Source organism: Choloepus didactylus, chromosome 20 (assembly GCF_015220235.1).
Source record: "Choloepus didactylus isolate mChoDid1 chromosome 20, mChoDid1.pri, whole genome shotgun sequence".
In the NCBI taxonomy this organism is placed as follows: Eukaryota; Metazoa; Chordata; class Mammalia; order Pilosa; family Megalonychidae; genus Choloepus; species Choloepus didactylus.
Genome location: NC_051326.1, coordinates 19,024,738 through 19,039,925, shown reverse-complemented (window position 1 = coordinate 19,039,925; position 15,188 = coordinate 19,024,738). Strand labels below are relative to the sequence as shown.

Genomic DNA, 15,188 nt, shown 5'->3' with positions numbered 1-15,188 from the left:
AAACAGCTTGGCAGTTCCTCAGAAAATTAAGAATAGGCTTGCCATATGACCTCACTTGATGGTTTGGAGCTATGTACCCCACCCCACTCCAAAAAAAAACATGTTCTTAAATTTAATCTTATTCCTGTGGGTGTGAACCTATTATAAATAGGAACTTCTGATGAGTTTACTTCAGGTAAGGTGTGGCCCAACCTAATCAGGATGCATCTTAATCCTATTACTGGAGTCCTTTATAAGTAGAATGAAATTCGGACACAGAGTGAAAGCAATGGGATGCTATAAGCCAACTGGGTTTGCAAAATCAGTTAAAGTTCAAAAATATTTCTGGACAACTTTACAGTAAGATAAAATAGTAGGAAAAGAGTTTTTGTGCATCAATTATGCCTTAACAGCATAGCAGGTTTCTTCCAGAACAGAGATAAAATTCATTCTTGAAAAAAATTCCTAAATAAGAAATATACGCATATAACACACTACTATTCTCCAGTGTCAGAGGAGACAGAGTTTCACGTTTTCTATCACAGACTGAATGAAGTTAACAAAACTACTGGCACCATGATCAGTCAGTTAAGGGTTAGAAATCTATGTAATCAGCATCCTATTCTGGTCCACAGAATTCTATTTAACACACTGTTTAATTCTGTTAGGTTTTAAGCTAACCTTTTATCTTAAAAAGCAAGATAAGAAGGATTGAAATGTTGCTTCATTAGATTAATGTCCAAAGTGCCATATGGTAGAGTACTAATCATTGGATGACATCACTCACTGAACCAATTCCTATTGAAAATAACACCCTGTGTTTAAAAAAAAAAGTAAAATTTAAATACATACTTATTTCTCAAGAGAACAGCTTACCTGTTTTGAGTAGGGCCTAGGGGCTTCTCTCCGTTCCCTAGTTAATCTCCAAGGAGTTACAATTTCATAAGAGGAGAGATGTAAGGTCTGTTGCAAGCCTACAGAAAAGGAAATAACAAATATGATATAACAAATGAAAGCTGAAAAATTGCATAAATATAATAGAAACCAAAAGCTCAATGTTCATAGTCTTATCAAGCTTCCTTTGTAGGTGAAGCTTACACCTGCCTGAGCTATCTCCACCCTTGTCTGAGTCAGAGCATTGGGAACTAAAGATGGCTGAGGTTTTCTCCACTGAGCCAAAATAGGGACAGAAAGCCCCCTTCAGGGCCAGTCCGCGGCCACCCTCTGGCTCTCCAAGGTCAGTCATCACCCAAAGCCTCTGTCTGCTTGTTGGGGATTCACAGCTTGCATCGAGCAGTCCATGTTTGTTAATTAAAACCCCCAGTTGGAGCTCAGCTGAGCTCTATTCACTTGCTTGGAGAGAGCTGCTCTCTAGCACCATAAGGCTTTGTACTAGGGCCGTGGGGGGAGGGGGCTCCCAGCTTGGATCCACAGTTTTTAATTACAGATTTTATGCTGTGATCTCGGGCATTCCTCCCAATTCAAGTTGGTGTATGTTGAGTGGATGGTCACTCAAGTAGGGTGAACTTAAATGTTTGGAAATGGACAGGGGTGATGGTAGCATGTTGTGAGAATAACTAGCAGTGCTGAAAGGTGTGTGAAGGTTAAGCTCAGAGTCACATATGTCATCACAAGGAAAGTTGGAGGTTAAAAGATGGGAATGTATAAAACAGTGAATCTTATGGTGGACAACATCCGTGATTAACTATACAAATATGAGAAATATCTCTCACGAACTAGAACAAATGTATGACACATAACTAGAAGTTAGTAATAGAGAGGCATATAGGAAAAAAAATATACCTATTGCAAACTATATACTACAGTTAGTAGTAGTTTAACATTCTTTCATCAACAGTAACAAATGTATTATACCAAAACTATAATTCAATAATGGAGGTGGGGGGGTGGTTAGGGATATGGGAAGATTTGAGTTTCCTTTTTTTGTCTTTATTTCTTTTCTGGAGTAATGAAAATGTTCTAAAAATTGAAAAAAAAAATTAATTGTGATGATGGGTGCACAGCTGTATAATGGTACCAGGGGCAATTGATTGTACACTTTGGATCCTTGGATAGTTGTCTGGTATGTGAACAATCTCAATAAAAAATATAAATATATTTTTAAAAAGCTGAATGTTCAAATCATCTGACATTCTCATATTAATATAAATATACATTACATAAAGTTTTGCATGAAAATAGCAATGTACTAGGTAAACATGAGGAAAGAAAATGTGGTATTTCCTAGAAAAGGATGTCAGCCTTGATACAAGCAGATTTTCTACTATTTATAGCAATCATTTTCAAGCATTTTTTAGCTATAAACCCTAACCTTTTTTCTCAAAATAAATCTTAAGGTGTAAACAAAAGAAGAATGGAAGCGCTGCTTTGATGGAAAGACACGCTAGAGCCCAGCAAAATTCTCTCATCCCCCATTTCCCACTCTCACCCAAGCAAGAATGGGATCTCCTGAGATGATACTGGGGTACTTACTAAATGGACAAGGACAATAAGAGGGAAAAATTACTTTTGATGCCTTTTGGATTAACTCTAATAAATCTACACTCAACAATGTAACAACGGTCTCGTAATTGCCATTACTCCATCATAAAAACAAAAACTTTAGATAAAATGTATTAACAGTGAAGACTCAGAAATGGTCATGCAGACTTACTCCCAATTCCAATCTGGTTCAGTTTACCACTAGTGCATGTTTAAAAATTTCTATAATCATTTTTTTAAGTCTTTACCTATAGGAAACAGGGTGGGGAGAGAGACTTTTGCTTTTCACTTTATACCTCACTGTATTTATAGTATTTATAAAATACAATTACATCATACATCATATATATGATACCATAAAATATGTCATAAACACAAAAATATCATAAATAAAGGTACCAAACTGCTTACAGTAGTTACCATGACAGGGTAGAATCAAAAAGTAATGACATAAAGACTTAAAAGTCAACATCCTTCTGGATTTCTCCATTGTCTGAATTGTTTTTACAGTAAGTATGGATTTTGCAATCCTTCTATGACTTTTGAAATTAAAAAGGGGAAAAAAGAGTGCTGCTTCCATAAAAACTGTTTTAAAGTACTGCTTATTTAGCATCTCTCCCAACAACCCCTTCCTTTCCACCAACAATATTAACCTGACATCTAGACTACCATGATACCTTCATATTTGGTCTCCCTACTCCCACATCCTTTCACCCCCCGCTTCAGATCAAATCTATATATTCATTCAGTCATTAATTGCCTTACTCCCTTCAGATTCCTCAAAGACATATTAAGTATTTACATCTAATTTTCCCCAAAATAACACTGAATATACAGAAATGTCTACACCCTTGTCCCCCTTGGGAGTAAAAAGACGCAATGTAAACTGCAAAACAGGTTATGCCATACTAACAGTTCTCAAATTCTTTACCCACAGCCCCTTATATCTTTATAATATGATATATTGTCTAAATGCAGCTTTAGTCATTGCATAAAAACACCAAAAATGGGTTCCAATTCAAAAGCAACCATGGGCTGATTCAAGTCATATTTATGACACACAGTAGAACCTCCTTTTATACACACACACAATCAAAAAAAAAAAAAAAAATTAAGGCAGAGAGAATTAAGATTTTTAAAAATTATGCCTATGATTTGGTTTACTTATCATTACTAGAGTGTTTATCTGCCTTACTGATCAAAAAATGTGAGACAGCTACGTTTGTATAAGAAATACTTCTTAAATAATGGGGTTCACTATTATGCATGCCCTATATAGAGCCGAGGAGCACAGCAGCAGGCTGGGAGGGGGCAGAACACTGACCAGTCAGGGTCTCCGGGCAATACCACTTCCACCCCCAACTCAGGGATGTCAGATGCCTTCTCAGCTTCCCATTGGCCTCCGCCAATTTTTTTCCTCTGGGGGGCAGGGGCGGAAAGACCATGGGGAGGTACAGGTTGCTGTGGTGAGGGAAAAGAAAATTAAAATTTTTTTTAAGTATTTATGTGATAAATTTTATTATTTATTGTTACTAGGGTGTCTACTATTTGCCTTATTTATTTTAAAAAATGTGTGATAGGTACATTAGTGTAAGAAATACTTATTAAATAATGGGGTTCACTATAATGTGTGATTTTCAACTTACAGGAAGGGTCTTAGAACCTGTTGGTCACAAAAAACGAGAACCTACTATAAGATGATCAAATGTCATTCAGACATTCAGAGTTGTCAATGGGCGACCATGTCAAAAGAAATCCTTAGTTTAAATCTCCCTGGCAACACAGGATATGACTCCCGGGGTTGAATCTGGACCCAACATCATGGACTGAGAACATCTTCTTGACCAAGAGGGGGATGTGAAATGAAACGAAATAAAGTTTCAGTGGCTGAGAGATTCCAAATGCAGCTGAAAGGTGACTCTGGTGGGCATTCTTATGCAGTATATAGAGATTCCTTTTTAAGTTTTAATGCATTGGAATAGCTAGAAGTAAATACCTGAAACTATCAAACTGCAACCTAGTAGCCTTGACTCTTGAAGACAATTGTATAACAATGTAGCTTACAAGGAGTGACAGTGTGATTGTGAAAGCCTTGTGGATCACACCCCCTTTATCCAGTGTATGGATGGATGAGTAGAAAACTGGAGGCAAAAACTATATGAAAAATAGGGTGGGAGGGGGAGATGATTTGGGTGTTCCTTTTTACTTTTATTTTTTATTCTTATTTTTACTTTTTCTGGTACAAGGAAAATGTACAAAAAATAAACTGGGGTGATAAATGCACAACCATATGACAGCACTGTGAACAATTGATTGTACACTTTGGATGACTGTATGGTATGTGACTATATCACAATAAAATTGAATTGAACTATTAAAAAGAAAGAAAGAAAGAAAGAAATCCCTAGCCTTAACAGATGCAAAATCACCAGGCAGAAATATCCTTAATCCTAAATTAACTGAGATACAGGACTATTTTCCCACCAAAAATAAACCACTAGACATTTGAAAGCTTTCTAATGACCTTCAGTTTTCTCTAATTCCTAAAAACACAAGTCTAAGTATTATTCTTAATACTTTTGCTCTGGAGCATGGTAATTTGTTCAACTATTACTATAGTCACTCTAGAAGTAGTGGCAGGAATAAACAAAATGCTTTCAGGGGGTAAACAATTAGAAATTCTGTGTAATAATAAGTAAGTCATCTTGTACATTTCCATGCAACTTCAGTGAATCTATAATTATTTCAAAATAAAAACCTTTTAAAAGTAAATCATTACAGGAGGAGCTAAGATGGCGGCATAGAGAGGAGTAGAAGACTGTTAGTCCCCCCCTGGAACAATTCATATATGACCAAAAAACTAGTAAATAACCTGGAATAACTGCGGGGAGACAAACGTGACTGTCCACTCATCATCCACCAACCTGAATTGGGAGGAATGCCTGAGATCGCAGCATAAAATCTGTAAGTAAAACTGCGAACCCATGCGGAGAGCCAAGAGCCAAGAGCCCTTCCTTCACGGAAGCCCCAGCCCAGCTCCAACTGAGGTTTTAATGTTAACTGCTCAACACAGACAGCGAATCCTCAACAAGCAGACAGAGGCTTTTGGTGACAACTGACCTTGGGAGAGTCGGGGGACATATCTGTCTCAGGACAGGGAGCCCAGAGGATTGGATGCTCTCTCTGGCTGACGGGTGAACCTGGGAGCTTTTCTGTCCCTTTCTCTCTCTGTGGAGAAAACCTCAGCCATTTTCAGCCCACAGTGCTTTGCAGTAAAGACAGCCTCAGCCATTTTAAAATCAAAACACTTTCATCAGCAGAGTCAGAGAAACAAAGAACTTATTGACATGCAGTTGACCTCTCTGGAGGGGGCATAGCTTCCCAAGAGGAAAGAGAGGGGCCCAGCTTAACTGCCCGCCTTTCCGGAACCAGACCCCAAAGCCTGGGGAAGGAGAGCCACAGGCCACACCCTCTTACACCTCCCGGTGACGGGCTGACAGGTACACCTGCCAGGCAGAAAAGCACAGGTGTATCAATCCTCTAAGAAAAACCATCAGGGAGACCAGATACTGAATATTTCCTCCTTCTGTGACCTGAGCCCGTTCTCGTCTGGGAAAACCTGATTGGGGTGGCCTACGAGGTCAGATGCCTAGACAACAGAAAACTACAATCTACACTAAGAAAAACCAAGCTATGGCCCAGTCAAAGGAACAAACATACACTTCAACTGAGGTACAGGAATTTAAACAACTTATGCTAAATGAATTCAAAAAGTTTAGAGAACATTTCGCAAAAGAGGTAGAGGCTGTAAAGAAAACACTGGGCATACATAAGGCAGAAATTGAAAGTTCAAAAAAACAACTAGTAGAATCTATGGAAATGAAAGGCACAACACAAGAGACGAAAGACACAATGGAAACATACAACAGCAGATCTCAAGAGGCAGAAGGAAACACTCAAGAACTGGAGAACAAAACACCTGAAAGCCTACACACAAAAGAGCAGATGGAGAAAAGAATGAAAAAATATGAGCAACGTCTCCGGGAACTTAAAGATGAAACAAAGTACAAGAATGTATGTATCATTGGTGTCCCAGAAGGAGAAGAGAAGGGAAAGGGGGCAGAAGCAATAATAGAGGAAATAATTAATGAAAATTTCCCATCTCTTATGAAAGACATAAAATTACAGATCCAAGAAGCGCAGCATACTCCAAACAGAATAGATCTGAATAGGCCTACACCAAGACACTTAATAATCAGATTATTAAATGTCAAAGACAAACACAGAATCCTGAAAGCAGCAAGAGAAAAGCAATCCAACACATACAAAGGAAGCTTAATAAGACTATGTGCGGATCTCTCAGCAGAAACCATGGAGGCAAGAAGGAAGTGATGTGATATATTTAAGATACTGAAAGAGAAAAACCGCCAACCAAGAATCCTATATCCAGCAAAGCTGTCCTTCAAATATGAGGGAGAGCTCAAAATATTTTCTGACAAACAGACAATTAGAGACTTTGTGAACCAGACACCCACCCTACAGGAAATACTAAAGGGAGCACTACAGGGTGACAGGAGAAGACAGGAGTGTGTGGTTTGGAACACAATTGTGGGAGATGGTAGCACAGCAATGTAAGTACACTGAACAAAGATACCTATGAATAAGGTTGAGAGAGGAAGGTTGGGAGCATGTGAGACACTAGAAGAAAGGAGGAAAGACAAAGAATGGGACTGTGTAACTTGGGGAAATCTAGAGTGTTCAACAATTGTGATAAAATGTACAAATATATTCTTTTATGAGGGAGAACAAGCAAATGTCAACCTTGCAAGGTGTTAAAAATGGGGAGGCACTGGGGGGGGGGATACAATCAACGTAAACTAGAGACTGTAACTAACAGAATCATTGTATTATGCTTCCTTTAATGTAACAAGGCGATATACCAAGGTAAATGCAGAAAAGATGGGGGGATAGAGGAGGCATGTTAGACACTTGACATTGGTGGTGTTGTCTGACTCTTTATTCTACTTTGATTTAAGGTTACTTTTCCTTTTGCTACTTCCTAGCTGTCATTTTTTTTCCTCTTTCTTTTGCCTCTTGACCTTCTTTGACTCTCCCTCCTGCCTTGTGGAAGAAATGAAGATGCCCTTATATAGATAGTGCTGAAGGTGGTAAACACATAAATATATGACCATACAGAGAACCATCGATTGTTTACTTAGGATGGAATGTATGGTGTGTGAACAAAACCATCTTAAAAAAAAAAAAAAAAATGGGTTGATGACAAAACCTCAAGGGCAATATATTGAGTGAAATAAGCCAGACACGTAAGGACAAATATTGCAGGGTCTCACTGATAAGAACTAATTATAATATGTAAACTCATAGACATGAAATATAAGGTACCAAGATATAGGATGAGGCTTAAGAATGGGGAGTGGTTGCTTAGTATGAGCAGAATGTTCAACTAGGATGAACGTAAATGTTTGGAAATGAACAGGGGTGTTGGTAGCAAGACATGAGAATAACTAACAGCGCCGAATGGTGCGTGAATGAGGTGGAAAGGGGAAGCTCAGAGTCATATATGTCACCAGAAGGGAAGCTGGAGGTCAAAAGATGGGAATGTATAAAACTGAATCCTATGGTGGGCAATGTCCATGATTAACTGTACAAATACTAGAAAACTCTTCCATGAACCAGAACAAATGTATGACAATACAACTAGAAGTTAATAATAGAGGGGCATATAGGGAAGAAATATATACCTATTACAAACTATATACTGAAGTTAGTAGTATTTCAACATTCTTTCATAAACAGTAACAAATGTACTATATCAACACTATGAGTCAACAATTGAGGGGGTTGGTTAGGGATATGTGAGGATTCGAGTTTCCTTTTCTTTTCTTTTTTTTTTTTCTTTTTTTCATCTTTCACTTTATTTCTTGTCTGGAGTAATGAAAAGGTTCTAAAAATTGAACAAAAATTAAGTGCGGTGATGGATGCACAGCTGTATGAGGGTACCAGGGGCAACTGACTGTACACTTTGGATCCTTGGATAATTGTATGGTATCTGAGCAATCCCAATAAATATTTAAAAAAAAAAAAGAAAAAAAAAAAGGTGATGGGGAAAAAGAAAAAAAAAGTAAATCATTACAGGCAAGAAGACATATGCTGATAAAGTCAAACAATATACAACTAAACTGAATTATTCTCATCACAATTCCGAAGCAAACATCACAAAGAAAAAGAAATGCCTCAAGGGAGAGGGGAGAAACAAAAGTAGATATAGGCAGGCAGATATTTACAGAGTTCTAGTTTTAAAAAAGTTTAAGTGACTACTATAAGGTCACTGGTGTGGCAGCCCCTGGCCTGAGCAAAACAGACCTGTGGAACTTGTCGACACACAGCAGTCTGCATGACCTGGGCAGCTAATGTTTAACCTATCACCTTTGTAAGCCAGTAAAGAGAAAATAATAAATTAACCTTAAAATGTAACTTTAAAATGTGAAACGGCAAGTAAGCAGGAGGTGAGAAACTCTTGGTCTCACAAAAGAGCAAGATGTAAATGTACCCCAGACCTCCCCCATCAAATGTTAATCTAGTCTACCTGATTCCTGGCTCCCAAATATTATCACTCTTGTGGTTATCTACAAAGCCCCATCCTATTAATCCTCTTCTCCTTTCTGCATCGCCCCCCATCCCCTATGTCACAGAACCTGTTCCTGCACCTATGCTCTCCCACCCTTAGGAATGTATTTGTCTTAAACCTTTATAACCTGCCTGGCCTCTTCTTTAAGCGCGTGGTCAACTTCCCTGCGAATGCGGTACCCACCCCGCGTGAGAGAGCCCTCATGATCTCTGCACTACTTCTCACCCTGTAAGCAAGCCCTGGATAAAAGTTCATGTATCAGAAAATGCCTGGTGTCTTCTTTGGCCTCTGGACTGGCAAAGCCCTCCTGGGCTGCGACACCTGCCTCGTTTCAGGCCTGGACTAGAAACCAAGTCTTCTGTTTTCTATGGCCTTCTTACCCAGATTGCCAGTGAGGGTAAAAATCCAAGGTAGAAATTTAAGATACAATTTTCTTTCATTTCTTCCCATTTTAAATCACAATTCTTGCTTGAGAAAAAAGAAAATGCCACAATGAATCATCTATTTTTAAAAGGCTTTCAAAACTACAGCACCCTACAGTATTCATGATTTACAATGGGTGGAGATGGCCTAAGGGTACATCTACTGAGGAACAGAATGGTGAACTGTTGTGTGTGCATACAATGGAATATTGAGCAACTGCCAGGAGTGAAACTGTGAGACACGCAAGGAGGTGAATGGATCCTGTAGACAGCATTTTGAGTGAAGTACACCAGAAACAAAGGCAAACATTATAATGCCTCACCAATATGGACTAACTACAATGTGTAAACTCAGAATTGAATCTTAGAGCACAGCTTATCAGGGGAACGCTTATTGTAATGGTCCCTAGATTGTAAGCTCTTACAGCAGTCACATCTATTCCTGAATTGTAATGGCTATCTCCAGATTCTGAGATGCTGATCCCTTTGTGTATAACCTGATCGATCCCTGGAACTTTGTGTATCTGTGTGACACCTGAAACTCAGAGCTAGAGCTCAGCAGATATGAACGTCAGTATTAGCGCATACAGCAACGGTTAAAAAAGCCGAAAAAGAGACCAGACTTCAATTAGAGATATGAATGAAGTAGATCTGGTTAGGACTAGGGCAAATCAGGCTAAAGGGTAAAGGATGATACTGTGTCTTAAAACTTCAACTTCCACATGAGACCAGGGTAAGAGATGTTTATTTGGTGCAGGATCTATACTTCCTAAACAACTTAACTCGTATAGTTTGTTCAAACACCATAATTACATGGAACTTTGAATAGTAAGTGAGACCTGGTAGGTTTGTATACGTTAGTCTGAAACAGTGACACATCCCAAAGTAATTTGGTCAGAGAATAAAAATATATATGCAGGGCCCCCCTGAGGAGCTGGGGGAAAATGCAGAAAGTGTTGGACTTCCTCACCTGGATTGCTGCTGATGTTCTCACAATCATTGAGGACTGGCAGTTTATGTGCTGAGCCCTCTATCTTGGGGCTTGCCCTAATGAAGCTCGTTACTGCAAAGGAGAGGCTAAACCTGCTTATAATTGTGCCTAAGAGTCTCCCCGAGTGCCTCTTTGTTGCTCAGATGTGGCCCTCTCTCTCTCTAGCTAAGCCACCTTGGCAGGTGAACTCACTGCCCTATCCCTACGTAGGACCTGACTCCCAGGGGTGTAAATCTCCCTGGCAACATAAATGTTGTAAATGTGTAAATGACTCCCAGGGATGAATCTGGACCCAGTATCGTGGGATTGAGAACATCTTCTTGACCAAAAGGGGGATGCGAAATGAAACAAAACAAAGCTTCAGTGGCTGAGAGATTCCAAATGGAGTTAAGAGGTCACTCTGGTGGACATTCTTACGTCCTATATAGATAACCCTTTTTAGGTTTTAATGTATTGGAATAGTTAGAAGTAAATACCTGAAACTATCAAACTCCAACCCAGCAGCCTGAACTCTTGAAGATGACTGTATAACAGTGTAGCTTACAAGGGTGACAGCGTGACTGTGAAAACCTTGTGGGTCGCACTCTCTTTATGTAGTATATGGATGGATGAGTAGAAAAATGGGGACAGAAACTAAATGAAAAATAGGGTGCGATGGGGGGATGATTTGGATGTTCTTTTTTACTTGTATTTTTTATTCTTATTCTGATTCTTTCTGATCTAATGAAAATGTTCAAAAATGGATTGGGGTGATGAATGCAAAACTATATGATGGTACTGTAAACAGTTGACTGTACATCATGGATGACTGTACGGTATGTGAACATATTTCAATGAAACTGAATTTAATTTAAAAAAAAAAAAAAGCCCTGCCATAAGGAATTCCAAAACATGTTAACAAATGCACATATTTTGGGTATGACAGTCAAAAACAATATACACTAATTGTAAGAAAATTTCCTCTCTATATTTTTTTAATTCATTTCTTATTTATAGTAAAGAATTTAACCATACCCAAAAAGAGGTCTAGTTTGTGCCCTCAGCTTCCAGGAGGTAATCTGTCATGCCTGGTAGGAGTGTCTTTGTTTAGGGTGCGGGCTGGCCACACCAGAAAGACCATCAACGTGATGGAGGATGTGGGGTTTGGATCATGCAGTATCAGTGGACCTGGAGATTGAGATCAACTACATGGGCCAATGATCAATCAATCAGTCAGCAATCAGTCTATATGACAGAGCCCCAGTTAAAACCTGTGGACACCCTGAAGCTCAGGTGTGCTTTCCCGATACATATCAATACCAGGAAAGTAATGAGTCCTGACTCCACAGGAAGCTCAACATATGGGCTGTCCTCAAACTCCACCCTCCGTGCTTCTTCTCTTGGCTGATTTTAACCTGTATCCTCTCCCTGTAACAAACCGCAACTGTGAGTAAAACAACTTCCAGTGAGTTCTGAGTTCCTCTAGAAAATTATCAGATCTGAGGGTGGTTTTGGGAACCCCCTGAACTTGTAATTGCTGCTAGAAATGAGGGTAGCCTCTAGTGAGGACTGTTTCCTTGTTATTGGACCAAGATGGTGGCTTCTTTGTCCATGCGCTCAAATGACCAATTTCTGAGACTCTGGGGTTTCAAAGAAAGAAAGTGTTTTATTGCTAGGCACAAAGCAGGAGAACAGAGGCCTATCGATCCAAAATCTGTCTCTCCAAACTGCAGTAATTTTGATAGCTTTATAGCATCATTTATAGATGGGCAGGTTTAAGGATAATGAGTACAATGGCCCCAGATGATGTAATTAGAAGTGATCTAATTGTTGAGCATGTGCAGATTGATTACATGCTTAGTCACAGAATGTATGTAAGAAAATGGGGGCCTTAATATGATGATGGGTATGATTTTTAGTATTATAATGAGGTATAGATGACTTGTAAGTTAAAGTCTAAGCTACTGTGCATGTCAGACAGGCCCATGTTGGTTAGATTCAGCTTCCGTTATCAAGATACTTTTGGACTTGGGGTGCTTTAGTTCTAGGCTGACTAAAGACCCTTCATTAATAAACATTAGGAGCTGTCTTCAGTGATCATAAGACTTTAAAGTCAAAAAAACTGGATAAATGGGTACAACTGAAGGTTAGTCACACATTTTTATAATCACAAGGGCACAAGATAAAGGCTATACAGTCATTATCAGAGACCAAGGCAGCTGGATTACAGTTCAGGTTTCAGGTATTTCCCTCTGTCTACTCTAATATACCAGAAAGTAAAAAGAATTTCTAGATAATGATTCAGTAATCATCATCAGTCCTTAAATCCTAACTTCTCAGTTACACCCTCAATCTGTACAGTTGGCAATATCTCCTAATTACTTATCTAGTTCTAGGTTCTTTTTTCCCTGTTCATACCTTGCATAGATTTTTCCCAAATTCCCTTTAATATTTTTAATACTTAGTAGCACCTTCTCATGGAAACCAAAATGACATTTTTCCCACGTTACTATGAAGGAACTGCGTTAACATCATTTGTATAAAGTATGGTTTCTCAACCTCAGCACTGCTATATTCTGGCTGGAAAATTCTTTGTTGTGGGGACTGTCCTGTGTATCATAGGATGTTTAGCAGCATCCCCAACCTCGACCCACTGGAGGCCAGTAGCACCCCCCAGTTGTGACGACCAAAAATGTCTCCCACACAGTGCCAATTGTCACCTGGGCCCATTTGAAAACCACTCGTATAAAAATATAGTTCAGGAGGCGGGGCAAGATGGCAGACTGGTGAGCTGTAAGTTTTAGTTACTCCTCCAGGAAAGTAGGTAAAAAGCCAGGAACTGCGTGGACTGGACACCACAGAGCAATCTGTCTTTGGGCATACTTCATACAACACTCATGAAAACGTGGAACTGCTGAGATCAGCGAAATCTGTAAGTTTTTGCGGCCAGGGACCCGCACCCCTCCCTGCCAGGCTCAGTCCCGGGGGAGGAGGGGCTGTCAGCTCCGGGAAGGAGAAGGGAGAACTGCAGTGGCTGCTCTTATCGGAAACTCATTCTACTGATTCAAACTCCAACCATAGATAGACTGAGACCAGACACCAGAGACTCTGAGAGCAGCCAGCCCAGCAGAGAGGAGACAGGCATAGAAAAAAAACAACACGAAAAACTCCAAAATAAAAGCAGAGGATTTTTGGAGTTCTGGTGAACACAGAAAGGGGAAGGGCGGAGCTCAGGCCTTGAGGCGCATATGCAAATCCCGAAGCAAAGCTGATCCCTCTGCCCTGTGGACCTTTCCTTAATGGCCCTGGTTGCTTTGTCTATTAGCATTTCAATAACCCATTAGATCTCTGAGGAGGGCCGTTTTTTTTTTTTTTAATCCTTTTTTCTTTTTCTAAAACAATTACTCTAAGAAGCCCAATACAGAAAGCTTCAAAGAATTGCAATTTGGGCACGTCAAGTCAAGAGCAGAACTAAGAGAGCTCTGAGACAAAAGGCAATAATCCAGTGGCTGAGAAAATTCACTAAACAACACAACTTCCCAAGAAAAGGGGGGTGTCCGCTCACAGCCACCATCCTGGTGGACAGGAAACACTCCTGCCCATCGCCAGCCCCATAGCCCAGAGCTGCCCCAGACAACCCAGTGTGATGGAAGTGCTTCAAATAACAGGCACACACCACAAAACTGGGCATGGATTTTAGCCTTCCCTGCAACCTCAGCTGAATGTCCCAGAGCTGGGAAGGTGGAGCAGTGTGAATTAACAGAGCCCCATTCAGCCATCATTTGAGCAGACTGGGAGCCTCCCTACACAGCCCAGCAGCCCAGAACTGCCCTGGGGGGACGGCACTCACCTGTGACATAGCACAGTCATCCCTCAACAGAGGACCCGGGGTGCACAGCCTGGAAGAGGGGCCCACTTGCAAGTCTCAGGAGCCATACGCCAACACCAAAGACTTGTGGGTCAGTGGCAGAGACAAACTGTGGCAGGACTGAACTGAAGGATTAGACTATTGCAGCAGCTTTAAAACTCTAGGATCATAAGGGAGATTTGATTGTTAGGGCCACCCCCCCCTCCCCGACTGCCCAGAAACACGCCCCACATACAGGGCAGGCAACACCAACTACACACGCAAGCTTGGTACACCAATTGGGCCCCACAAGACTCACTCCCCCACTCACCAAAAAGGCTAAGCAGGGGAGAACAGGCTTGTGGAGAACAGGTGGCTCGTGGACGCCACCTGCTGGTTAGTTAGAGAAAGTGTACTCCACGAAGCTGTAGATCTGATAAATTAGAGATAAGGACTTCAATAGGTCTACAAACCCTAAAAGAACCCTATCAAGTTCAGCAAATGCCACGAGGCCAAAAACAACAGAAAATTATAAAGCATATGAAAAAACCAGACGATATGGATAACCCAAGCCCAAGCACCCAAATCAAAAGACCAGAAGAGACACAGCACCTAGAGCAGCTACTCAAAGAACTAAAGATGAACAATGAGACCATAGTACGGGATATGAAGGAAATCAAGAAGACCCTAGAAGAGCATAAAGAAGACATTGCAAGACTAAATAAAAAAATGGATGATCTTATGGAAATTAAAGAAACTGTTGACCAAATTAAAAAGATTCTGGACACTCATAGTACAAGACTAGAGGAAGTTGAACAA

General features: G+C 40.2%; 1 protein-coding gene across 2 annotated transcripts in view; it reads right to left on the bottom strand.

Moving 5' to 3' along the window:
• The window catches only part of ADAM9 (ADAM metallopeptidase domain 9), a 180,991-nt gene that overhangs the window by 153,626 nt on the left and 12,177 nt on the right, over positions 1-15,188 (bottom strand). The window contains exons 2-3 of one of the 2 annotated variants that reach the window (XM_037812840.1): positions 3,806-3,942; positions 856-953 (exon numbers count right to left, since the gene is read on the bottom strand). In XM_037812840.1, coding sequence (XP_037668768.1) covers positions 856-953; positions 3,806-3,942 — 235 coding nt within the window. The remainder of the gene's footprint in view (positions 1-855; positions 954-3,805; positions 3,943-15,188) is intronic. The other variant, XM_037812841.1, reaches the window with a different exon arrangement.